Source organism: Oncorhynchus mykiss, chromosome 7 (genome assembly GCF_057628025.1).
Source record: "Oncorhynchus mykiss isolate SJ-2025 chromosome 7, ASM5762802v1, whole genome shotgun sequence".
Taxonomy (NCBI): Eukaryota; Metazoa; Chordata; class Actinopteri; order Salmoniformes; family Salmonidae; genus Oncorhynchus; species Oncorhynchus mykiss.
Genome location: NC_143028.1, coordinates 198,698 through 225,915, shown reverse-complemented (window position 1 = coordinate 225,915; position 27,218 = coordinate 198,698). Strand labels below are relative to the sequence as shown.

Below are 27,218 nucleotides of genomic sequence, written 5' to 3'. Positions count from 1 at the left end.
GTCGTTTCTCTTTGCTTATTTGGTCTGTTTTTGCCATAATATGGACTTGGTCTTTAACCAAATAGGGCTATCTTCTGTATACCCACCCCTACCATGTCACAACACAACTGATTGGCTCAAATGCATTAAGAAGGAAATAAAATCCACAAATGTAACTTTTAACAAGGCACACCTGTTAATTGAAATGCATTCCAGGTGTCAACCTCATGAAGGCTGGTTGAGAGAATGCCAAGAGTGTGCAACCCTGTCATCAAGGCGAAGGGTGGCTACTTTGAAGAATCTCAAGTCTAAAATATATTTTGATTTGTTTTTTGGTTACTACATTATTCCATATGTGTTATTTCATAGTTTTGATGTATTCACTATTATTCTACAATATAGAAAATAGTACAAACACAGAAAAACCCTTGAATGAGTAGGTGTGTCCAAACTTTTGACTGGTACTGTAGATTTACTTAAAGGGACAGCACAAAGCCCCCGAGACCACCTTGTCATTTTGACTGGAACACAGTGGGTTGAATGGCAGGTACACTCAATATATCTGTAATTCTATGGTACTAATATCCACTGCAGGACCACCGTTTCCAATGAACTGGATTTGAATCAATCAATCAATCAAAACATTTTTTTTAAAGACCATTAAAGATGCATTACAGATGTATCAGAGTGAGGTTGTTGATCTTGGTGTTTATTTGTTGTTTACTGACCTTGTTGTTGTTAATTATGCTGCAAAGAACAGAGCAGTTTATGGTCACATTCATCTAGTGCACATTGTAGCAAAACAAGTGTTTCTTATTGGACAAGTCCTGATTGCGCCTCCCTGATTTAGTCCATTTTCTGCCATTAAGTGCTTAAAAGGAAAATGCTTTTTATCTTTGAGTGGAGTATCCCTGTACGTGTTGTTCTGATAGGAGACTGTGTGTGTGTTGTTGTTGACAGGAAACGGTAACGGGCAGTACTCTGAACGGTAAGAAGGAGTACTTAAAGGCAGAGTTGGGGGATAAGGACAAATGGGACTTCCTGAATTTCGCCGAGGCGTGGACACCAAGCGAGACGACCCTGGCAGCAGGAGGAGTGGTTGACAATGACAAAGATCCTGTGTTCTTTAACCATGTGAGTCACTGGTCTAGTGATCTGGGTTCTTTAACCATGTGAGGCACTGGTCTAGTGATCTGGGTTCTTTAACCATGTGAGGCACTGGTCTAGTGATCTGGGTTCTTTAACCATGTGAGGCACTGGTCTAGTGATCTGGGTTCTTTAACCATGTGAGGCACTGGTCTAGTGATCTGGGTTCTTTAACCATGTGAGTCACTGGTCTAGTGATCTGGGTTCTTTAACCATGTGAGGCACTGGTCTAGTGATCTGGGTTCTTTAACCATGTGAGTCACTGGTCTAGTGATCTGGGTTCTTTAACCATGTGAGGCACTGGTCTAGTGATCTGGGTTCTTTAACCATGTGAGGCACTGGTCTAGTGATCTGGGTTCTTTAACCATGTGAGGCACTGGTCTAGTGATCTGGGTTCTTTAACCATGTGAGGCACTGGTCTAGTGATCTGGGTTCTTTAACCATGTGAGTCACTGGTCTAGTGATCTGGGTTCTTTAACGTGTGTGCAGATGGTGTTCTAACACTGGGAAGGTTTTGAATCCTAGCAATCATACTGCTACTGTATGTTTATGTCTGTCTAACAGTATAGACATGTAGGTGCATCATACATATTACTAAACGATAATGTAGTATACATATCACTAAACGATCATGTAGTATACATATTCTAAACGATCATGCATGATACATATTCTAAACGATAATGTATGATACATATTACTAAATTATAATGTATCACACATATTACTAAACAATAATGCATCAAACATATTACTAAACAATAATGCATCAAACATATTACCAAACGATAATGTATCACACATATTACCAAACAATAATGCATCACACATATTACTAAACAATAATGCATCACACATATTACTAAACAACAATGCATCATACATATTACTAAACGATAATGCACCATACATATTACTAAACGATAATGAACCATACATATTACTAAACGATAATGTGCCATACATATTACTAAACGATAATGAACCATACATATTACTAAACAATAATGCACCATACATATTACTAAACGATAATGAACCATACATATTACTAAACGATAATGTGCCATACATATCACTAAACGATAATGCACCATACATATTACTAAACGATAATGAACCATACATATTACTAAACGATAATGTGCCATACATATTACTAAACGATAATGAACCATACATATTACTAAATGATAATGCACCATACATATTACTAAACGATAATGAACCATACATATCACTAAACGATAATGCACCATACATATTACTAAACGATAATGAACCATACATATTACTAAACGATAATGCACCATACATATTACTAAACAATAATGCATCATATTATCTGGAAACCATCTTAAACTGATATTATTTATGAATATAATGTGTTAGTTCTCTCTCTTAAAAGAGGTCTAAAGGGACAAAATGAACTGACATGATACTGTTAGATCAGATGAATGACAGGCTTTACAACAGATCAGAAGGACGGGCTTTACAACCGATCAGATGAAGGACAGGCTTTACAACAGATCAGATGAAGGACCGGCTTTACAACAGATCAGATGAAGGACAGGCTTTACAACAGATCAGAAGGACGGGCTTTACAACAGATCAGATGAATGACAGGCTTTACAACAGATCAGATGAAGGACAGGCTTTACAACAGATCAGATGAAGGGCCGGCTTTACAACAGATCAGATGAAGGACAGGCTTTACAACAGATCAGATGAATGACAGGCTTTACAACAGATCAGATGAAGGACAGGCTTTACAACAGATCCGATGAAGGACAGGCTTTACAACAGATCCGATGAAGGACAGGCTTTACAACAGATCAGATGAAGGACAGGCTTTACAACAGATCCGATGAAGGACAGGCTTTACAACAGATCAGATGAAGGACAGGCTTTACAACAGATCAGATGAATGACAGGCTTTACAACATATCAGATGAAGGACAGGCTTTACAACAGATCAGATGAATGACAGGCTTTACAACAGATCGGATGAAGGACAGGCTTTACAACATATCAGATGAAGGAACTGCTTTACAACAGACCGATGAAGGACAGGCTTTACAACAGATCCGATGAAGGACAGGCTTTACAACAGATCAGATGAAGGACAGGCTTTACAACAGATCCGATGAAGGACAGGCTTTACAACAGATCAGATGAAGGACAGGCTTTACAACAGATCCGATGAAGGACAGGCTTTACAACAGATCAGATGAAGGACAGGCTTTACAACAGATCAGATGAATGACAGGCTTTACAACATATCAGATGAAGGACAGGCTTTACAACAGATCAGATGAATGACAGGCTTTACAACAGATCGGATGAAGGACAGGCTTTACAACATATCAGATGAAGGAACTGCTTTACAACAGATCAGATGAAGGACAGGCTTTACAACAGATCAGATGAAGGACAGGCTTTACAACAGATCAGATGAAGGACAGGCTTTACAACAGATCAGATGAATGACAGGCTTTACAACAGATCAGATGAATGACGTGCTTTACAACAGATCAGATGAAGGACAGGCTTTACAACAGATCAGATGAATGACGTGCTTTACAACAGATCAGATGAAGGACAGGCTTTACAACAGATCAGATGAAGGACCGGCTTTACAACAGATCAGATGAATGACAGGCTTTACAACAGATCAGATGAAGGACAGGCTTTACAACAGATCAGATGAAGGACCGGCTTTACAACAGATCAGATGAATGGTGTGCTTTACAACAGATCAGATGAAGGACAGGCTTTACAACAGATCAGATGAAGGACAGGCTTTACAACAGATCAGATGAATGACGTGCTTTACAACAGATCAGATGAATGACAGGCTTTACAACAGATCAGATGAAGGACAGGCTTTACAACAGATCAGATGAAGGACAGGCTTTACAACAGATCGGATGAAGGACAGGCTTTACAACAGATCAGATGAATGACAGGCTTTACAACAGATCAGATGAATGACAGGCTTTACAACAGATCAGATGAAGGACAGGCTTTACAACAGATCAGATGAAGGACAGGCTTTACAACAGATCAGATGAATGACGTGCTTTACAACAGATCAGATGAATGACAGGCTTTACAACAGATCAGATGAAGGACAGGCTTTACAACAGATCAGATGAAGGACAGGCTTTACAACAGATCAGATGAATGACAGGCTTTACAACAGATCGGATGAAGGACAGTCTTTACAACAGATCAGATGAATGACAGGCTTTACAACAGATCAGATGAAGGACAGGCTTTACAACAGATCAGATGAAGGACAGGCTTTACAACAGTTCCGATGAAGGACGGGCTTTACAACAGATCAGATGAAGGACGGGCTTTACAACAGATCAGATGAATGACAGGCTTTACAACAGATCAGATGAATGACAGGCTTTACAACAGATCAGATGAAGGACAGGCTTTACAACAGATCAGATGAAGGACAGGCTTTACAACAGATCATATGAATGACAGGCTTTACAACAGATCAGATGAAGGACAGGCTTTACAACAGATCAGATGAAGGACAGGCTTTACAACAGATCAGATGAATGACAGGCTTTACAACAGATCAGATGAAGGACAGGCTTTACAACAGATCAGATGAATGACAGGCTTTACAACAGATCAGATGAAGGACCGGCTTTACAACAGATCAGATGAAGGACAGGCTTTACAACAGATCAGATGAAGGACAGGCTTTACAACAGATCAGATGAATGACAGGCTTTACAACAGATCAGATGAAGGACAGGCTTTACAACAGATCAGATGAAGGACAGGCTTTACAACAGATCAGATGAATGACAGGCTTTACAACAGATCGGATGAAGGACAGGCTTTACAACAGATCAGATGAAGGACAGGCTTTACAACAGATCAGATGAATGACAGGCTTTACAACAGATCAGATGAAGGACAGGCTTTACAACAGATCAGATGAAGGACAGGCTTTACAACAGTCTCACCGTGACTCTACCCCTCCTCTCTGCAGTTTGAGAAGGACAAACAGCACGACATCCGTTCGTTCTTCTCTCCGGACGCGGGTAAAGAGAAGAAGAGGAAAAGAACAGAGGGTGAGGTTTCCCCCATTACCCCCTCAGAGAAGGAGGGTCCTATAGATGTGGAGAAAAACTACAACTCCCAAGATCCCCCTGACCTCCAGGACCTAGACTTCTCTCCCCTGGTGAAGAGGCTGCGGCTGCCCACCTCCACCCTCACCCCCAGCGCTACCCACAGCCCCAGGTCTCGTCTTGGGGGGAAAAGGAAGTCCCTCCATGGGGGGAGAGACACCAGCAGCAGCCCCCTGGCCTCTCTGTTTACCCCCCGTCGGCTCTCTGAGAAAGGGACCCCGAAACCAAGGTTGAGCCTCAGACCAGGACTACCAGATCAGGGGAAGGGAGATCAGTGGAGCTGTGGGGCCTGTACTTACTCCAACAACATCCTGCTCCTTTACTGTGAGGTGTGTGAGTCCCCACTCCACAGGCCCAGCACTGGTGAGTACACACACACACACACACACACACACACACACACACACACACACACACGTTGGCAGGCGTAACATACACCAAGTCAGAAATAGACCAGCGTGACAACGTGTCTCTGCTAGATGACAACGAGTAGAAGAGGACGCAACACACTGTTCACCTGACTGTCAAGTGAGAAACAGTCACAAGGCCTGTTCTCGGTGTGCCGCGCGTCTCCAAGTTTACAAAGTAAAGTTGATGAATTGGCCCCGGCTGAAGTTAAAGTTCCCCAAGGCACTCTGGCTGACTATCTAATAGGACTGGGAGAAGGAAGGTAACTGTCTCTCCTCAAACACAGACACCTCCTGGTTCAGTTGGCAGTACCGGGGGAAAGTGGAGGGTGTAAAGAGGGGGGTGAAGGAGGGTTGAGATCAGTCCTCAGTCTTTAAAGGATTACCTGTTCTTCCATCCATCAAGACCGAGCGGCACAGGGAATTCACACAGCAGCATCCCTCCTGTCTGTCTCTCAGTAATAATAACCCAGAATAACCCTGCTACCTGCCTGGGTTGTTGCTCTGTAATGCTGGGTTGCTGCTCTGTAAGGCTGGGTTGCTGCTCTGTAAGGCTGGGTTGGGTTGTTGCTCTGTAAGGCTGGGTTGCTGCTCTGTAAGGCTGGGTTGCTGCTCTGTAAGGCTGGGTTGCTGCTCTGTAAGGCTGGGTTGCTGCTCTGTAAGGCTGGGTTGCTGCTCTGTAAGGCTGGGTTGCTGCTCTGTAAGGCTGGGTTGCTGCTCTGTAAGGCTGGGTTGCTGCTCTGTAAGGCTGGGTTGCTGCTCTGTAAGGCTGGGTTGGGTTGCTGCTCTGTAAGGCTGGGTTGCTGCTCTTTGCCAAGATAATCCATCCACCTGACATGTGTGGCATATCAAGAATGATCATCACACAGGTGCACCTTGTGCTGCGGACAATAAAAGGTCACTCTTAAATGTGCTGTTTTGTCACACAGGGAGTGTGCATTTGGCCTGCTGACTGCAGGAATGTCCACCTGAGCTGTTGCCAGAGAGGTGAATGTTCATTTCTCAACCAGAAGCCGGCTCCAACTACGTTTTAGAGAATTTGCCAATACGTCCAAGCGGCCTCAGAACCGCAGACCACGTGTAACCACACCAGCCCAGGACCTCCACATCCGGCCTCTTCACCTGCGGGATCGTCTGAGACCAGCCCCCCCTGGACAGCTGATGAAACAGAGCAGTTTGTCTTTCTGTAACAAACCCCTGTGGGGGAAAACTCATTCTGATTGGCTGGGCCTGGCTCCTCAGTGGGTGGTCCTGGCTCCTCAGTGGGTGGGCCTGGCTCCTCAGTGGGTGGTCCTGGCTCCTCAGTGGGTGGGCCTGGCTCCTCAGTGGGTGGGCCTGGCTCCTCAGTGGGTGGGCCTGGCTCCTCAGTGGGTGGGTCTGGCTCCTCAGTGGCTGGGCCTGGCTCCTCAGTGGCTGGGCCTGGCTCCTCAGTGGGTGGGCCTGGCTCCTCAGTGGGTGGGTCTGGCTCCTCAGTGGCTGGGCCTGGCTCCTCAGTGGCTGGGCCTGGCTCCTCAGTGGGTGGGCCCATGGCTGCGCCTCTGCCCAGTCATGTGAAATCCATAGATTAGGGCCTAATGAATTTATTTAAAATGACTGATTTCCTTATATGAACTGTAACTCAGTAAAATCGTTGAAATGGTTGCAGGTTGCTTTAACATTTATGTTCAGTAGAGTTATCAGGTAGAACAGAAATGCAGCAGTACTCAGGACCTCCAGGTGAGATCTGAATAGCGCTGGTGTAGGGGATGTTATACAGGCACCTGACTGTCTGTCAACACTAGAGGAGGGTGGTCTCAATCATAGAAATAGGATCACTAGAACATACATTGTACTTCTATGTTAGACTAGCTCGATCATCAAGGACTGATCAAACACACCATTACAATTGTACACACACACACACACACACACAATCCGTTAACAAAATCCTCTCCATGTCATGCTTGACTGAGGTGTGTAATGTTTGATATCTAATCAGCAAACAAACACGGTTCTCTGTTGTGGTACTGCTGGCACCACAGGCAGCATGTTAGAAGGGGAATTTACCAGGCCGTCAGATCTGTAATGACAACCGAGGCAGAACAACAACTCTGATGGTATTAAGACTTCACATCTCTCAAAACATGACACTGTAATCACTGTCACCAAACAGGAAATGCTGAGAAAATAAGCACTATTATATCACAGCATTAGGAAATAAATGCATATTGCATTCACAGACTTTTGACAAAGATCACTTTTTTAGAATCGTCAGGAGGGTGTCTTGTTTGGCAGGAGGTAGTCTAGTCTGAGGAGAATGTCTTGTTTGGCAGGAGGTAGTCTAGTCTGAGGAGAATGTCTTGTTTGGCAGGCAGCAGTCTAGTCTGAGGAGAATGTCTTGTTTGGCAGGCAGCAGTCTAGTCTGAGGAGAATGTCTTGTTTGGCAGGCAGCAGTCTAGTCTGAGGAGAATGTCTTGTTTGGCAGTCAGCAGTCTAGTCTGAGGAGGATGTCTTGTTTGGCAGGCAGCAGTCTAGTCTGAGGAGAATGTCTTGTTTGGCAGGCAGCAGTCTGAGGAGAATGTCTTGTTTGGCAGGCAGCAGTCTGAGGAGAATGTCTTGTTTGGCAGGCAGCAGTCTAGTCTGAGGAGAATTGAGCTGCAGTCTCTGGTCCCCTCAGCTCGTTAGTTGTCGGGGCTCGGCGTCGGGCGCTGGGAAATTCAGGTGACATTTGAGAAAATCTATAAGAGGATGGCCTTTCAGAAACAAACCTTACAATGGAAACATCATGAATTAGTCTGTTAGTTCCAGTTCTTCCCCTGTTCGTCCACAACAAAAACACGTTCAGGAGGTCACAATTTATCAAAGAAGGGGCCCATAATTGCCCACAGATGAAATTTGAGTTGAGAATCAGTTACATATTGATGGCCCGTATCCTGCTCATTTTCAACATATCAGCAGCATTCTATTAGTTTTCACCATGTGTCACCAAGTCACAAATATTCCACACTGTCTGAGCAGAATGACAAGAATCTGTGTCTCTCAACAAGCAGCTGCTCACATTTGAATTCACACATTATTTTAGTGACTGTGTGACGCATTGCTTCTCTGCTCCCCTAAGAGGTCTTTGAACTACTTCCTGTAATCTTGGCCTTTGTACATTTCGCTGAACACAACTGTACAAAACTCATCTGTGTGGTTGTACATGTTTTCTACAAGGATATGAACTGTTAGGCTACATGTACATCTATAAAGAACCTTGTTGTGTTTTCTCTCTTCCACCTCTCAGCTCCAGACACACAATCTACAGGTTCACCTGCTGTGTCCCCAGGCTCCAGGCCTGATCAGTTCACCCCTAGAGAACACCCCTGGATCGTCCTCTCTGGGTCGGACAGCAAGCAGGAGGACCCCCCCTGTCCTGGTCCTGCCTCTCCCAGGACAACTGAACCACAGACGGACGGTCAAGAGAGAGGGCTGGAGGAGAGACAGACAGACGGTCAACAGAGAGAGCAGGAGGAGAGACAGACAGACGGTCAACAGAGAGGGCAGGAGGAGGAGAGACAGACAGACGGTCAACAGAGAGGGCTGGAGGAGGAGAGACAGACAGACGGTCAACAGAGAGAGCAGGAGGAGAGACAGACAGACGGTCAACAGAGAGAGCAGGAGGAGGAGAAGCTCAAAGGCAAACAATCACCAGGAGAGGACCAGTCAGCCCCTCATGAGCACACTGATGGTAATCCAACTTTAATCTTCCCTTTCCTGCTACCCTCCTTTCCTTCTTCCCTCCTACATATCTGGGGGATATTGTCTGGGGTGAATAGTCACCCATATGTTGTAATGCTGTAATGCTATGTATCACTGAGGTAGTCATCAATATGCCGCCAGCTGCCTCCCTCCGTTGTGTGGTGATTTGGTAAGGGAGGGTGTGACTTATTATTGTTAGTATTATTATAGAAGGGGATTGTTTCTTCTCTTCACAGCCTTATGGTATTTAAACTGGCTCTAAACTATAGGTTCATGAAATTGCTTTTATTTTGTGTATTTTGCATTTACCTCAAGTTTTTAATTGCTTTTTAATTGCTCTGAAAAACTCCATAAGAATGAGTCATATTATCCGTGTCTGTCTTGTCTGTCTTGTCTGTCCTGTCTGTCTGTCTGTCTGTCTGTCTCTACATGAATTAACACCCTCAACAGCACCAACCAGCTCCAGACACCCCTGCACCCAGTCATCATAACACATCACACATTCTGATCCAGAAATATGTCCAGAAAAAAAGAACTGTGTTCTGTTAGTCCTGCCTTGTCTTGTCTTTCCCATTCAGGACTTTTCCTGAATCTCATTTAATGGCAGTTAATGGCCTTGTGTATGTCACTCACTTCTGATGGTGATGTGACACTAGTGGCTGGGTGTTCTATTTCCAGACAGACGTTCTTCAGTCTCCGGGTTCATGTGGAACACTGCAGTGGACCAATAAAAGGAACCTATGGGGTAGAGAGAGAGAGAGACTCTGAGAGACTCAGTGAGCGGCTTAATGAGAGAGAGAGAGAGAGAGAGACTCGGTGAGCAGAGCCTTGCTGTTGAGAAAGGCCGCCGTAGGCAGACCTGGCTCTCAAGAGAAGGCAGGCTATGGGCACTCTGCCCACAAAATGAGGTGGAAACTGAGCTGCACTTCCTAACCTCCTGCCCAATATATGACCATATTAGAGACACATATTTCCCTCAGATTACACAGATCCACAAAGAATTCCAAAACAAAACCAATTGTTAGAAACTCCCTTTATCTACTGGGTGAAATACCAGTGTGACATCACAGCAGCAAGATGTGTGACCTGTTGCCACGAGAAAAGGGCAACCAGTGAAGAACAAACACCATTGTAAATACAACCCATATTTATGTTTATTTATTTTCCCTTGTGTACTTTAACTTTTGCACATTGTTACAACACTGTATTTAAACATAATATGACATTTGAAATGTCTTTATTCTTTTGTAACTTCTGTGAGTGTAATGTTTACTGTTCATTTTTATTGTTTATTTCACTTTTTGATTATTATCTACTTCACTTGCTTTGACAATGTTAACACATGTTACCCATCGAGAGAGGGAGAGGATTCTGTTCTAACTGTCGTCACCTAGATAGATATCCTGTCTGTTCTAACTACCTAGATAGATATCCTGTCTGTTCTAACTAAAGCTGCTGTCGTCACCTAGATAGATATCCTGTCTGTTCTAACTACCTAGATAGATATCCTGTCTGTTCTAACTAAAGCTGCTGTCGTCACCTAGATAGATATCCTGTCTGTTCTAACTACCTAGATAGATATCCTGTCTGTTCTAACTACCTAGATAGATATCCTGTCTGTTCTAACTACCTAGATAGATATCCTGTCTGTTCTAACTAAAGCTGCTGTCGTCACCTAGATAGATATCCTGTCTGTTCTAACTACCTAGATAGATATCCTGTCTGTTCTAACTACCTAGATAGATATCCTGTCTGTTCTAACTACCTAGATAGATATCCTGTCTGTTCTAACTACCTAGATAGATATCCTGTCTGTTCTAACTAAAGCTGCTGTCGCCCACCTAGATAGATATCCTGTCTGTTCTAACTACCTAGATAGATATCCTGTCTGTTCTAACTACCTAGATAGATATCCTGTCTGTTCTAACTACCTAGATAGATATCCTGTCTGTTCTAACTAAAGCTGCTGTCGCCCACCTAGATAGATATCCTGTCTGTTCTAACTACCTAGATAGATATCCTGTCTGTTCTAACTACCTAGATAGATATCCTGTCTGTTCTAACTACCTAGATAGATATCCTGTCTGTTCTAACTAAAGCTGCTGTCGCCCACCTAGATAGATATCCTGTCTGTTCTAACTACCTAGATAGATATCCTGTCTGTTCTAACTACCTAGATAGATGTCCTGTCTGTTCTAACTACCTAGATAGATATCCTGTCTGTTCTAACTAAAGCTGCTGTGTGCTGTGACTGTCCCTCCTAGATGTATTATGGAGTCTGATTCCCACCTAGATAGATATCCTGTCTGTTCTAACTAAAGCTGCTGTGTGCTGTGACTGTCCCTCCTAGATGTATTATGGAGTCTGATTCCCACCTAGATATATATCCTGTCTGTTCTAACTAAAGCTGCTGTGTGCTGTGACTGTCCCTCCTAGATGTATTATGGAGTCTGATTCCCACCTAGATAGATATCCTGTCTGTTCTAACTAAAGCTGCTGTGTACTGTGACTGTCCCTCCTAGATGTATTATGGAGTCTGATTTCCACCTAGATAGATATCCTGTCTGTTCTAACTACCTAGATAGATATCCTGTCTGTTCTAACTACCTAGATAGATATCCTGTCTGTTCTAACTACCTAGATAGATATCCTGTCTGTTCTAACTAAAGCTGCTGTGTGCTGTGACTGTCCCTCCTAGATGTATTATGGAGTCTGATTCCCACCTAGATAGATATCCTGTCTGTTCTAACTACCTAGATAGATATCCTGTCTGTTCTAACTACCTAGATAGATATCCTGTCTGTTCTAACTAAAGCTGCTGTGTACTGTGACTGTCCCTCCTAGATGTATTATGGAGTCTGATTTCCACCTAGATAGATATCCTGTCTGTTCTAACTACCTAGATAGATATCCTGTCTGTTCTAACTACCTAGATAGATATCCTGTCTGTTCTAACTAAAGCTGCTGTGTGCTGTGACTGTCCCTCCTAGATGTATTATGGAGTCTGATTCCCACCTAGATAGATATCCTGTCTGTTCTAACTACCTAGATAGATATCCTGTCTGTTCTAACTACCTAGATAGATATCCTGTCTGTTCTAACTACCTAGATAGATATCCTGTCTGTTCTAACTAAAGCTGCTGTGTACTGTGACTGTCCCTCCTAGATGTATTATGGAGTCTGATTCCCACCTAGATATATATCCTGTCTGTTCTAACTAAAGCTGCTGTGTACTGTGACTGTCCCTCCTAGATGTATTATGGAGTCTGATTTCCACCTAGATAGATATCCTGTCTGTTCTAACTAAAGCTGCTGTGTACTGTGACTGTCCCTCCTAGACGTATTATGGAGTCTGATTTCCACCTAGATAGATATCCTGTCTGTTCTAACTACCTAGATAGATATCCTGTCTGTTCTAACTACCTAGATAGATATCCTGTCTGTTCTAACTACCTAGATAGATATCCTGTCTGTTCTAACTAAAGCTGCTGTGTACTGTGACTGTCCCTCCTAGATGTATTATGGAGTCTGATTCCCTCCTAGATAGATATCCTGTCTGTTCTAACTACCTAGATAGATATCCTGTCTGTTCTAACTACCTAGATAGATATCCTGTCTGTTCTAACTACCTAGATAGATATCCTGTCTGTTCTAACTAAAGCTGCTGTGTGCTGTGACTGTCCCTCCTAGATGTATTATGGAGTCTGATTTCCACCTAGATAGATATCCTGTCTGTTCTAACTAAAGCTGTTGTGTACTGTGACTGTCCCTCCTAGATGTATTATGGAGTCTGATTTCCTCCTAGATAGATATCCTGTCTGTTCTAACTAAAGCTGCTGTGTACTGTGACTGTCCCTCCTAGATGTATTATGGAGTCTGATTTCCACCTAGATAGATATCCTGTCTGTTCTAACTACCTAGATAGATATCCTGTCTGTTCTAACTACCTAGATAGATATCCTGTCTGTTCTAACTACCTAGATAGATATCCTGTCTGTTCTAACTACCTAGATAGATGTCCTGTCTGTTCTAACTACCTAGATAGATATCCTGTCTGTTCTAACTAAAGCTGCTGTGTGCTGTGACTGTCCCTCCTAGATGTATTATGGAGTCTGATTCCCACCTAGATAGATATCCTGTCTGTTCTAACTAAAGCTGCTGTGTGCTGTGACTGTCCCTCCTAGATGTATTATGGAGTCTGATTCCCACCTAGATAGATATCCTGTCTGTTCTAACTAAAGCTGCTGTGTGCTGTGACTGTCCCTCCTAGATGTATTATGGAGTCTGATTCCCACCTAGATAGATATCCTGTCTGTTCTAACTAAAGCTGCTGTGTACTGTGACTGTCCCTCCTAGATGTATTATGGAGTCTGATTCCCACCTAGATAGATATCCTGTCTGTTCTAACTAAAGCTGCTGTGTACTGTGACTGTCCCTCCTAGATGTATTATGGAGTCTGATTTCCACCTAGATAGATATCCTGTCTGTTCTAACTACCTAGATAGATATCCTGTCTGTTCTAACTACCTAGATAGATATCCTGTCTGCTCTAACTACCTAGATAGATATCCTGTCTGTTCTAGCTAAAGCTGCTGTGTGCTGTGACTGTCCCTCCTAGATGTATTATGGAGTCTGATTTCCACCTAGATAGATATCCTGTCTGTTCTAACTACCTAGATAGATATCCTGTCTGTTCTAACTACCTAGATAGATATCCTGTCTGTTCTAACTAAAGCTGCTGTGTGCTGTGACTGTCCCTCCTAGATGTATTATGGAGTCTGATTCCCACCTAGATAGATATCCTGTCTGTTCTAACTACCTAGATAGATATCCTGTCTGTTCTAACTACCTAGATAGATATCCTGTCTGTTCTAACTACCTAGATAGATATCCTGTCTGTTCTAACTAAAGCTGCTGTGTACTGTGACTGTCCCTCCTAGATGTATTATGGAGTCTGATTCCCACCTAGATAGATATCCTGTCTGTTCTAACTAAAGCTGCTGTGACTGTCCCTCCTAGATGTATTATGGAGTCTGATTCCCACCTAGATAGATATCCTGTCTGTTCTAACTAAAGCTGCTGTGTGCTGTGACTGTCCCTCCTAGATGTATTATGGAGTCTGATTCCCACCTAGATAGATATCCTGTCTGTTCTAACTAAAGCTGCTGTGTACTGTGACTGTCCCTCCTAGATGTATTATGGAGTCTGATTTCCACCTAGATAGATATCCTGTCTGTTCTAACTAAAGCTGCTGTGTACTGTGACTGTCCCTCCTAGATGTATTATGGAGTCTGATTTCCACCTAGATAGATATCCTGTCTGTTCTAACTACCTAGATAGATATCCTGTCTGTTCTAACTACCTAGATAGATATCCTGTATGTTCTAACTACCTAGATAGATATCCTGTCTGTTCTAACTAAAGCTGCTGTGTACTGTGACTGTCCCTCCTAGATGTATTATGGAGTTTGATTCCCTCCTAGATAGATATCCTGTCTGTTCTAACTACCTAGATAGATATCCTGTCTGTTCTAACTACCTAGATAGATATCCTGTCTGTTCTAACTACCTAGATAGATATCCTGTCTGTTCTAACTACCTAGATAGATATCCTGTCTGTTCTAACTACCTAGATAGATATCCTGTCTGTTCTAACTAAAGCTGCTGTGTGCTGTGACTGTCCCTCCTAGATGTATTATGGAGTCTGATTTCCACCTAGATAGATATCCTGTCTGTTCTAACTAAAGCTGCTGTGTACTGTGACTGTCCCTCCTAGATGTATTATGGAGTCTGATTTCCACCTAGATAGATATCCTCTCTGTTCTAACTACCTAGATAGATATCCTGTCTGTTCTAACTACCTAGATAGATATCCTGTCTGTTCTAACTACCTAGATAGATATCCTGTCTGTTCTAACTACCTAGATAGATGTCCTGTCTGTTCTAACTACCTAGATAGATATCCTGTCTGTTCTAACTAAAGCTGCTGTGTGCTGTGACTGTCCCTCCTAGATGTATTATGGAGTCTGATTCCCACCTAGATAGATATCCTGTCTGTTCTAACTAAAGCTGCTGTGTGCTGTGACTGTCCCTCCTAGATGTATTATGGAGTCTGAATCCCACCTAGATAGATATCCTGTCTGTTCTAACTAAAGCTGCTGTGTGCTGTGACTGTCCCTCCTAGATGTATTATGGAGTCTGATTCCCACCTAGATAGATATCCTGTCTGTTCTAACTAAAGCTGCTGTGTACTGTGACTGTCCCTCCTAGATGTATTATGGAGTCTGATTCCCACCTAGATAGATATCCTGTCTGTTCTAACTAAAGCTGCTGTGTACTGTGACTGTCCCTCCTAGATGTATTATGGAGTCTGATTTCCACCTAGATAGATATCCTGTCTGTTCTAACTACCTAGATAGATATCCTGTCTGTTCTAACTACCTAGATAGATATCCTGTCTGTTCTAACTACCTAGATAGATATCCTGTCTGTTCTAACTAAAGCTGCTGTGTGCTGTGACTGTCCCTCCTAGATGTATTATGGAGTCTGATTCCCACCTAGATAGATATCCTGTCTGTTCTAACTACCTAGATAGATAGATATCCTGTCTGTTCTAACTACCTAGATAGATATCCTGTCTGTTCTAACTACCTAGATAGATATCCTGTCTGTTCTAACTAAAGCTGCTGTGTACTGTGACTGTCCCTCCTAGATGTATTATGGAGTCTGATTCCCACCTAGATAGATATCCTGTCTGTTCTAACTAAAGCTGCTGTGTACTGTGACTGTCCCTCCTAGATGTATTATGGAGTCTGATTTCCACCTAGATAGATATCCTGTCTGTTCTAACTAAAGCTGCTGTGTACTGTGACTGTCCCTCCTAGATGTATTATGGAGTCTGATTTCCACCTAGATAGATATCCTGTCTGTTCTAACTACCTAGATAGATATCCTGTCTGTTCTAACTACCTAGATAGATATCCTGTCTGTTCTAACTACCTAGATAGATATCCTGTCTGTTCTAACTAAAGCTGCTGTGTACTGTGACTGTCCCTCCTAGATGTATTATGGAGTCTGATTCCCTCCTAGATAGATATCCTGTCTGTTCTAACTACCTAGATAGATATCCTGTCTGTTCTAACTACCTAGATAGATATCCTGTCTGTTCTAACTACCTAGATAGATATCCTGTCTGTTCTAACTAAAGCTGCTGTGTGCTGTGACTGTCCCTCCTAGATGTATTATGGAGTCTGATTTCCACCTAGATAGATATCCTGTCTGTTCTAACTAAAGCTGTTGTGTACTGTGACTGTCCCTCCTAGATGTATTATGGAGTCTGATTCCCACCTAGATAGATATCCTGTCTGTTCTAACTACCTAGATAGATATCCTGTCTGTTCTAACTACCTAGATAGATATCCTGTCTGTTCTAACTACCTAGATAGATATCCTGTCTGTTCTAACTAAAGCTGCTGTGTACTGTGACTGTCCCTCCTAGATGTATTATGGAGTCTGATTCCCACCTAGATAGATATCCTGTCTGTTCTAACTAAAGCTGCTGTGACTGTCCCTCCTAGATGTATTATGGAGTCTGATTCCCACCTAGATAGATATCCTGTCTGTTCTAACTAAAGCTGCTGTGTGCTGTGACTGTCCCTCCTAGATGTATTATGGAGTCTGATTCCCACCTAGATAGATATCCTGTCTGTTCTAACTAAAGCTGCTGTGTACTGTGACTGTCCCTCCTAGATGTATTATGGAGTCTGATTTCCACCTAGATAGATATCCTGTCTGTTCTAACTAAAGCTGCTGTGTACTGTGACTGTCCCTCCTAGATGTATTATGGAGTCTGATTTCCACCTAGATAGATATCCTGTCTGTTCTAACTACCTAGATAGATATCCTGTCTGTTCTAACTACCTAGATAGATATCCTGTCTGTTCTAACTACCTAGATAGATATCCTGTCTGTTCTAACTAAAGCTGCTGTGTACTGTGACTGTCCCTCCTAGATGTATTATGGAGTTTGATTCCCTCCTAGATAGATATCCTGTCTGTTCTAACTACCTAGATAGATATCCTGTCTGTTCTAACTACCTAGATAGATATCCTGTCTGTTCTAACTACCTAGATAGATATACTGTCTGTTCTAACTACCTAGATAGATATCCTGTCTGTTCTAACTACCTAGATAGATATCCTGTCTGTTCTAACTAAAGCTGCTGTGTGCTGTGACTGTCCCTCCTAGATGTATTATGGAGTCTGATTTCCACCTAGATAGATATCCTGTCTGTTCTAACTAAAGCTGCTGTGTACTGTGACTGTCCCTCCTAGATGTATTATGGAGTCTGATTTCCTCCTAGATAGATATCCTGTCTGTTCTAACTAAAGCTGCTGTGTACTGTGACTGTCCCTCCTAGATGTATTATGGAGTCTGATTTCCACCTAGATAGATATCCTCTCTGTTCTAACTACCTAGATAGATATCCTGTCTGTTCTAACTACCTAGATAGATATCCTGTCTATTCTAACTACCTAGATAGATATCCTGTCTGTTCTAACTACCTAGATAGATGTCCTGTCTGTTCTAACTAAAGCTGCTGTGTGCTGTGACTGTCCCTCCTAGATGTATTATGGAGTCTGATTCCCACCTAGATAGATATCCTGTCTGTTCTAACTACCTAGATAGATATCCTGTCTGTTCTAACTACCTAGATAGATATCCTGTCTGTTCTAACTAAAGCTGCTGTGTACTGTGACTGTCCCTCCTAGATGTATTATGGAGTCTGATTCCCACCTAGATAGATATCCTGTCTGTTCTAACTAAAGCTGCTGTGACTGTCCCTCCTAGATGTATTATGGAGTCTGATTTCCACCTAGATAGATATCCTCTCTGTTCTAACTACCTAGATAGATATCCTGTCTGTTCTAACTACCTAGATAGATATCCTGTCTATTCTAACTACCTAGATAGATATCCTGTCTGTTCTAACTACCTAGATAGATATCCTGTCTGTTCTAACTAAAGCTGCTGTGTGCTGTGACTGTCCCTCCTAGATGTATTATGGAGTCTGATTCCCACCTAGATAGATATCCTGTCTGTTCTAACTAAAGCTGCTGTGTGCTGTGACTGTCCCTCCTAGATGTATTATGGAGTCTGAATCCCACCTAGATAGATATCCTGTCTGTTCTAACTAAAGCTGCTGTGTGCTGTGACTGTCCCTCCTAGATGTATTATGGAGTCTGATTCCCACCTAGATAGATATCCTGTCTGTTCTAACTAAAGCTGCTGTGTACTGTGACTGTCCCTCCTAGATGTATTATGGAGTCTGATTCCCACCTAGATAGATATCCTGTCTGTTCTAACTAAAGCTGCTGTGTACTGTGACTGTCCCTCCTAGATGTATTATGGAGTCTGATTTCCACCTAGATAGATATCCTGTCTGTTCTAACTACCTAGATAGATATCCTGTCTGTTCTAACTACCTAGATAGATATCCTGTCTGTTCTAACTACCTAGATAGATATCCTGTCTGTTCTAACTAAAGCTGCTGTGTGCTGTGACTGTCCCTCCTAGATGTATTATGGAGTCTGATTCCCACCTAGATAGATATCCTGTCTGTTCTAACTACCTAGATAGATATCCTGTCTGTTCTAACTACCTAGATAGATATCCTGTCTGTTCTAACTAAAGCTGCTGTGTACTGTGACTGTCCCTCCTAGATGTATTATGGAGTCTGATTTCCACCTAGATAGATATCCTGTCTGTTCTAACTACCTAGATAGATATCCTGTCTGTTCTAACTACCTAGATAGATATCCTGTCTGTTCTAACTAAAGCTGCTGTGTGCTGTGACTGTCCCTCCTAGATGTATTATGGAGTCTGATTCCCACCTAGATAGATATCCTGTCTGTTCTAACTACCTAGATAGATATCCTGTCTGTTCTAACTACCTAGATAGATATCCTGTCTGTTCTAACTACCTAGATAGATATCCTGTCTGTTCTAACTAAAGCTGCTGTGTACTGTGACTGTCCCTCCTAGATGTATTATGGAGTCTGATTCCCACCTAGATAGATATCCTGTCTGTTCTAACTAAAGCTGCTGTGTGCTGTGACTGTCCCTCCTAGATGTATTATGGAGTCTGATTCCCACCTAGATAGATATCCTGTCTGTTCTAACTAAAGCTGCTGTGTACTGTGACTGTCCCTCCTAGATGTATTATGGAGTCTGATTTCCACCTAGATAGATATCCTGTCTGTTCTAACTACCTAGATAGATATCCTGTCTGTTCTAACTACCTAGATAGATATCCTGTCTGTTCTAACTACCTAGATAGATATCCTGTCTGTTCTAACTAAAGCTGCTGTGTGCTGTGACTGTCCCTCCTAGATGTATTATGGAGTCTGATTCCCACCTAGATAGATATCCTGTCTGTTCTAACTACCTAGATAGATATCCTGTCTGTTCTAACTACCTAGATAGATATCCTGTCTGTTCTAACTAAAGCTGCTGTGTGCTGTGACTGTCCCTCCTAGATGTATTATGGAGTCTGATTCCCACCTAGATAGATATCCTGTCTGTTCTAACTACCTAGATAGATATCCTGTCTGTTCTAACTACCTAGATAGATATCCTGTCTGTTCTAACTAAAGCTGCTGTGTACTGTGACTGTCCCTCCTAGATGTATTATGGAGTCTGATTCCCACCTAGATAGATATCCTGTCTGTTCTAACTAAAGCTGCTGTGTGCTGTGACTGTCCCTCCTAGATGTATTATGGAGTCTGATTCCCACCTAGATAGATATCCTGTCTGTTCTAACTAAAGCTGCTGTGTGCTGTGACTGTCCCTCCTAGATGTATTATGGAGTCTGATTCCCACCTAGATAGATATCCTGTCTGTTCTAACTAAAGCTGCTGTGTACTGTGACTGTCCCTCCTAGATGTATTATGGAGTCTGATTCCCACCTAGATAGATATCCTGTCTGTTCTAACTAAAGCTGCTGTGTACTGTGACTGTCCCTCCTAGATGTATTATGGAGTCTGATTTCCACCTAGATAGATATCCTGTCTGTTCTAACTACCTAGATAGATATCCTGTCTGTTCTAACTACCTAGATAGATATCCTGTCTGTTCTAACTACCTAGATAGATATCCTGTCTGTTCTAACTAAAGCTTCTGTGTGCTGTGACTGTCCCTCCTAGATGTATTATGGAGTCTGATTCCCACCTAGATAGATATCCTGTCTGTTCTAACTACCTAGATAGATATCCTGTCTGTTCTAACTACCTAGATAGATATCCTGTCTGTTCTAACTAAAGCTGCTGTGTACTGTGACTGTCCCTCCTAGATGTATTATGGAGTCTGATTTCCACCTAGATAGATATCCTGTCTGTTCTAACTACCTAGATAGATATCCTGTCTGTTCTAACTAAAGCTGCTGTGTGCTGTGACTGTCCCTCCTAGATGTATTATGGAGTCTGATTCCCACCTAGATAGATATCCTGTCTGTTCTAACTACCTAGATAGATATCCTGTCTGTTCTAACTACCTAGATAGATATCCTGTCTGTTCTAACTACCTAGATAGATATCCTGTCTGTTCTAACTAAAGCTGCTGTGTACTGTGACTGTCCCTCCTAGATGTATTATGGAGTCTGATTCCCACCTAGATAGATATCCTGTCTGTTCTAACTAAAGCTGCTGTGTGCTGTGACTGTCCCTCCTAGATGTATTATGGAGTCTGATTCCCACCTAGATAGATATCCTGTCTGTTCTAACTAAAGCTGCTGTGTGCTGTGACTGTCCCTCCTAGATGTATTATGGAGTCTGATTCCCACCTAGATAGATATCCTGTCTGTTCTAACTAAAGCTGCTGTGTACTGTGACTGTCCTTCCTAGATGTATTATGGAGTCTGATTTCCACCTAGATAGATATCCTGTCTGTTCTAACTAAAGCTGCTGTGTACTGTGACTGTCCCTCCTAGATGTATTATGGAGTCTGATTTCCACCTAGATAGATATCCTGTCTGTTCTAACTACCTAGATAGATATCCTGTCTGTTCTAACTACCTAGATAGATATCCTGTCTGTTCTAACTAAAGCTGCTGTGTACTGTGACTGTCCCTCCTAGATGTATTATGGAGTCTGATTCCCTCCTAGATAGATATCCTGTCTGTTCTAACTACCTAGATAGATATCCTGTCTGTTCTAACTACCTAGATAGATATCCTGTCTGTTCTAACTACCTAGATAGATATCCTGTCTGTTCTAACTACCTAGATAGATATCCTGTCTGTTCTAACTACCTAGATAGATATCCTGTCTGTTCTAACTACCTAGATAGATATCCTGTCTGTTCTAACTAAAGCTGCTGTGTGCTGTGACTGTCCCTCCTAGATGTATTATGGAGTCTGATTCCCACCTAGATAGATATCCTGTCTGTTCTAACTAAAGCTGCTGTGTACTGTGACTGTCCCTCCTAGATGTATTATGGAGTCTGATTTCCTCCTAGATAGATATCCTGTCTGTTCTAACTAAAGCTGCTGTGTACTGTGACTGTCCCTCCTAGATGTATTATGGAGTCTGATTTCCACCTAGATAGATATCCTGTCTGTTCTAACTAAAGCAGCTGTGTACTGTGACTGTCCCTCCTAGATGTATTATGGAGTCTGATTTCCACCTAGATAGATATCCTGTCTGTTCTAACTAAAGCTGCTGTGTGCTGTGACTGTCCCTCCTAGATGTATTATGGAGTCTGATTTCCTCCTAGATAGATATCCTGTCTGTTCTAACTAAAGCTGCTGTGTACTGTGACTGTCCCTCCTAGATGTATTATGGAGTCTGATTTCCACCTAGATAGATATCCTGTCTGTTCTAACTAAAGCTGCTGTGTACTGTGACTGTCCCTCCTAGATGTATTATGGAGTCTGATTTCCTCCTACTGACCTTTTCTTGCAGGCATTGTGATCATTAGGGAGCCTCACCCCTCGACCGTAGTGACCTTTCTCCTCTCTCCCTCCATGCAGCCCAGACAGACAGTGTATTTAGTCCTGCTGATGGTGATGCTACGGCCAGTCTCCCCTTGTACCCCAACATGAAGTTCTGCGCCAGCAAGAACACTGAGCGTATCTACCTTTACTCCCAGGTACATGATGATGCTGCTACTCTGTACTCAACACTCCTCCTTCCTCTTCCCCTCTCGCCTCCTCGTCCCCTCTCGCCTCCTCGTCCCCTCTTGTCCCCTCTCGCCTCCTCGTCCCCTCTCGCCTCCTCGTCCCCTCTTGTCCCCTCTCGCCTCCTCGTCCCCTCTCGCCTCCTCGTCCCCTCTTGTCCCCTCTCGCCTCCTCGTCCCCTCTAGCCTCCTCTTCCCCTCTCGCCCTCCTCGTCCCCTCTCGCCTCCTCTTCCACTCCTCCTTTCTCTCCTCCTCTTCCCCTCTCGCCTCCTCGTCCCCTCTCGCCTCCTCGTCCCCTCTCGCCTCCTCGTCCCCTCTCGCCTCCTCGTCCCCTCTCGCCTCCTCTTCTGCCTCTCGCCTCCATCTTCCCCTCTCTCCTCCTTCCCCTCTCCTCCTCCTCTTACTTCTCCTCTTCCTCCTCCTCCTTCCCCTCTCTCCTCTTCCTCCTCTCTCCTACTCCTTCATTTCCCCTCTTTAATACCTGTAGTCCAATATATCTTTGATATGAGTGACCAATTTAAATGGAAATGTAATATTTTCTGTGACAGACCTCTTATGTACCATCAAAGGATAAGCATCTTATCTACCTTCTTCAACATAACAATACCCTTTTAAGGCATAAATCAGATGTGGTTTACCCTTGTAAATCATGTCTGATTGGATTCATCCTAGGCCATTCACATTATTCAGAAATGGATTTAATCAACTGCTAAATGAAAATGGGATCAGATTTGTCAATCTGGGTGAAAGGTAAAGTATTACGTAAGAGGAATTGGCTTACAGCTGAAGTGTGTGAATGTGTCATATCTTATCCTCTGTGTCTCTCCCTTCATCAGGAGGACAGTCCACTGCACTGGAATTTCATTCCTCTGGACATTAAACTGGACAGCTGGGAGGACCTGCCTGAAGCGTTCAGACGCAGAGAGAACAGGACACAGGTCTGTTTGTTTGACCTGCAAGTAGACAACACTGTGGTCTAGTCACAGGAGGTCACCTAGAGGTAGACAACACTGTAGTCTAGTCACAGGAGGTGACCTAGAGGTAGACAACACTGTAGTCTAGTCACAGGAGGTCACCTAGAGGTAGACAACACTGTAGTCTAGTCACAGGAGGTCACCTAGAGGTAGACAACACTGTAGTCTAGTCACAGGAGGTCACCTAGAGGTAGACAACACTGTAGTCTAGTCACAGGAGGTCACCTAGAGGTAGACAACACTGTAGTCTAGTCACAGGAGGTCACCTAGACAACACTGTAGTCACTACAGTGAAGCTGTCACCTAGAGGTAGACAACACTGTAGTCACAGGAGGGAAGCTGTCACCTAGAGGTAGACATCACTGTAGTCTAGTCACAGGAGGTCACCTAGAGGTAGACAACACTGTAGTCTAGTCACAGGAGGTCACCTAGAGGTAGACAACACTGTAGTCTAGTCACAGGAGGTCACCTAGAGGTAGACAACACTGTAGTCTAGTCACAGGAGGTCACCTAGAGGTAGACAACACTGTTGTCACTACAGGGAAGCTGTCACCTAGAGGTAGACATCACTGTAGTCACAGGAGGGAAGCTGTCACCTAGAGGTAGACATCACTGTAGTCACTACAGGGAAGCTGTCACCTAGAGGTAGACATCACTGTTGTCTAGTCACAGGAGGTCACCTAGAGGTAGACAACACTGTAGTCACTACAGGGAAGCTGTCACCTAGAGGTAGACATCACTGTAGTCACTACAGGGAAGCTGTCACCTAGAGGTAGACAACACTGTAGTCACTACAGGGAAGCTGTCACCTAGAGGTAGACATCACTGTAGTCACTACAGGGAAGCTGTCACCTAGAGGTAGACATCACTGTAGTCACTACAGGGAAGCTGTCACCTAGAGGTAGACATCACTGTAGTCTAGTCACAGGAGGTCACCTAGAGGTAGACAACACTGTAGTCACTACAGGGAAGCTGTCACCTAGAGGTAGACAACACTGTAGTCACTACAGGGAAGCTGTCACCTAGAGGTAGACATCACTGTAGTCTAGTCACAGGAGGTCACCTAGAGGTAGACATCACTGTAGTCACTACAGGGAATCTGTCACCTAGAGGTAGACAACACTGTAGTCACTACAGGGAAGCTGTCACCTAGAGGTAGACAACACTGTAGTCACTACAGGGAAGCTGTCACCTAGAGGTAGACATCACTGTAGTCACTACAGGGAAGCTGTCACCTAGAGGTAGACAACACTGTAGTCACTACAGGGAAGCTGTCACCTAGAGGTAGACATCACTGTAGTCTAGTCACAGGAGGTCACCTAGAGGTAGACATCACTGTAGTCACTACAGGGAAGCTGTCACCTAGAGGTAGACAACACTGTAGTCACTACAGGGAAGCTGTCACCTAGAGGTAGACATCACTGTAGTCTAGTCACAGGAGGTCACCTAGAGGTAGACAACACTGTAGTCACTACAGGGAAGCTGTCACCTAGAGGTAGACAACACTGTAGTCACTACAGGGAAGCTGTCACCTAGAGGTAGACATCACTGTAGTCACTACAGGGAAGCTGTCACCTAGAGGTAGACATTTTAAAGGCACAGTCATTTATTTAAAGGCACCTTCATTTAAAGACTCAGTCATTTAAAGACTCAGTCATTTAAAGGCTCAGTCATTCATTTAAAGGATCAGTCATTCATTTAAAGGCTCAGTCAACACTAGTCTAGTCACAGGAGGTCACCTAGAGGTAGACATCACTGTAGTCACTACAGGGAAGCTGTCACCTAGAGGTAGACAACACTGTAGTCACAGGAGGGAAGCTGTCACCTAGAGGTAGACATCACTGTAGTCTAGTCACAGGAGGTCACCTAGAGGTAGACAACACTGTAGTCTAGTCACAGGAGGTCACCTAGAGGTAGACAACACTGTAGTCACTACAGGGAAGCTGTCACCTAGAGGTAGACATCACTGTAGTCACTACAGGGAAGCTGTCACCTAGAGGTAGACAACACTGTAGTCACTACAGGGAAGCTGTCACCTAGAGGTAGACATCACTGTAGTCTAGTCACAGGAGGTCACCTAGAGGTAGACATCACTGTAGTCACTACAGGGAAGCTGTCACCTAGAGGTAGACAACACTGTAGTCACTACAGGGAAGCTGTCACCTAGAGGTAGACATCACTGTAGTCTAGTCACAGGAGGTCACCTAGAGGTAGACAACACTGTAGTCTAGTCACAGGAGGTCACCTAGAGGTAGACAACACTGTAGTCTAGTCACAGGAGGTCACCTAGAGGTAGACGTCACTGTAGTCTAGTCACAGGAGGGAAGCTGTCACCTAGAGGTAGACATCACTGTAGTCACAGGAGGGAAGCTGTCACCTAGAGGTAGACATCACTGTAGTCACAGGAGGGAAGCTGTCACCTAGAGGTAGACATCACTGTAGTCACAGGAGGGAAGCTGTCACCTAGAGGTAGACATCACTGTAGTCACAGGAGGGAAGCTGTCACCTAGAGGTAGACAACACTGTTGTCTAGTCACAGGAGGTCACCTAGAGGTAGACATCACTGTAGTCACTACAGGGAAGCTGTCACCTAGAGGTAGACAACACTGTAGTCACTACAGGGAAGCTGTCACCTAGAGGTAGACATCACTGTAGTCTAGTCACAGGAGGTCACCTAGAGGCAGACAACACTGTAGTCACTACAGGGAAGCTGTCACCTAGAGGTAGACATCACTGTAGTCTAGTCACAGGAGGTCACCTAGAGGTAGACAACACTGTAGTCTAGTCACAGGAGGTCACCTAGACAACACTGTAGTCACAGGAGGGAAGTTGTCACCTAGAGGTAGACGTCACTGTAGTCTAGTCACAGGAGGTCACCTAGAGGTAGACAACACTGTAGTCTAGTCACAGGAGGGAAGCTGTCACCTAGAGGTAGACATCACTGTAGTCTAGTCACAGGAGGGAAGCTGTCACCTAGAGGTAGACATCACTGTAGTCACTACAGGGAAGCTGTCACCTAGAGGTAGACAACACTGTAGTCTAGTCACAGGAGGGAAGCTGTCACCTAGAGGTAGACAACACTGTAGTCACTACAGGGAAGCTGTCACCTAGAGGTAGACAACACTGTAGTCACAGGAGGGAAGCTGTCACCTAGAGGTAGACATCACTGTAGTCACTACAGGGAAGCTGTCACCTAGAGGTAGACAACACTGTAGTCACTACAGGGAAGCTGTCACCTAGAGGTAGACATCACTGTAGTCACTACAGGGAAGCTGTCACCTAGAGGTAGACATCACTGTAGTCACTACAGGGAAGCTGTCACCTAGAGGTAGACATCACTGTAGTCTAGTCACAGGAGGTCACCTAGAGGTAGACAACACTGTAGTCACTACAGGGAAGCTGTCACCTAGAGGTAGACAACACTGTAGTCACTACAGGGAAGCTGTCACCTAGAGGTAGACATCACTGTAGTCACTACAGGGAAGCTGTCACCTAGAGGTAGACATTTTAAAGGCACAGTCATTTATTTAAAGGCACCTTCATTTAAAGACTCAGTCATTTAAAGACTCAGTCATTTAAAGGCTCAGTCATTCATTTAAAGGATCAGTCATTCATTTAAAGGCTCAGTCAACACTAGTCTAGTCACAGGAGGTCACCTA

The 27,218-nt window shown here is 43.7% G+C and overlaps 1 protein-coding gene across 1 annotated transcript in view; it reads left to right on the top strand.

The window, feature by feature from the left end:
* The window catches only part of LOC110528847 (DNA annealing helicase and endonuclease ZRANB3), a 97,411-nt gene that overhangs the window by 50,664 nt on the left and 19,529 nt on the right, over positions 1-27,218 (top strand). Inside the window, exons 13-17 of the mRNA XM_090239524.1 lie at positions 940-1,113; positions 5,147-5,648; positions 8,958-9,401; positions 22,439-22,557; positions 23,422-23,523. Of these exons, the coding sequence (XP_090095650.1) occupies positions 940-1,113; positions 5,147-5,648; positions 8,958-9,401; positions 22,439-22,557; positions 23,422-23,523 (1,341 nt within the window). The remainder of the gene's footprint in view (positions 1-939; positions 1,114-5,146; positions 5,649-8,957; positions 9,402-22,438; positions 22,558-23,421; positions 23,524-27,218) is intronic.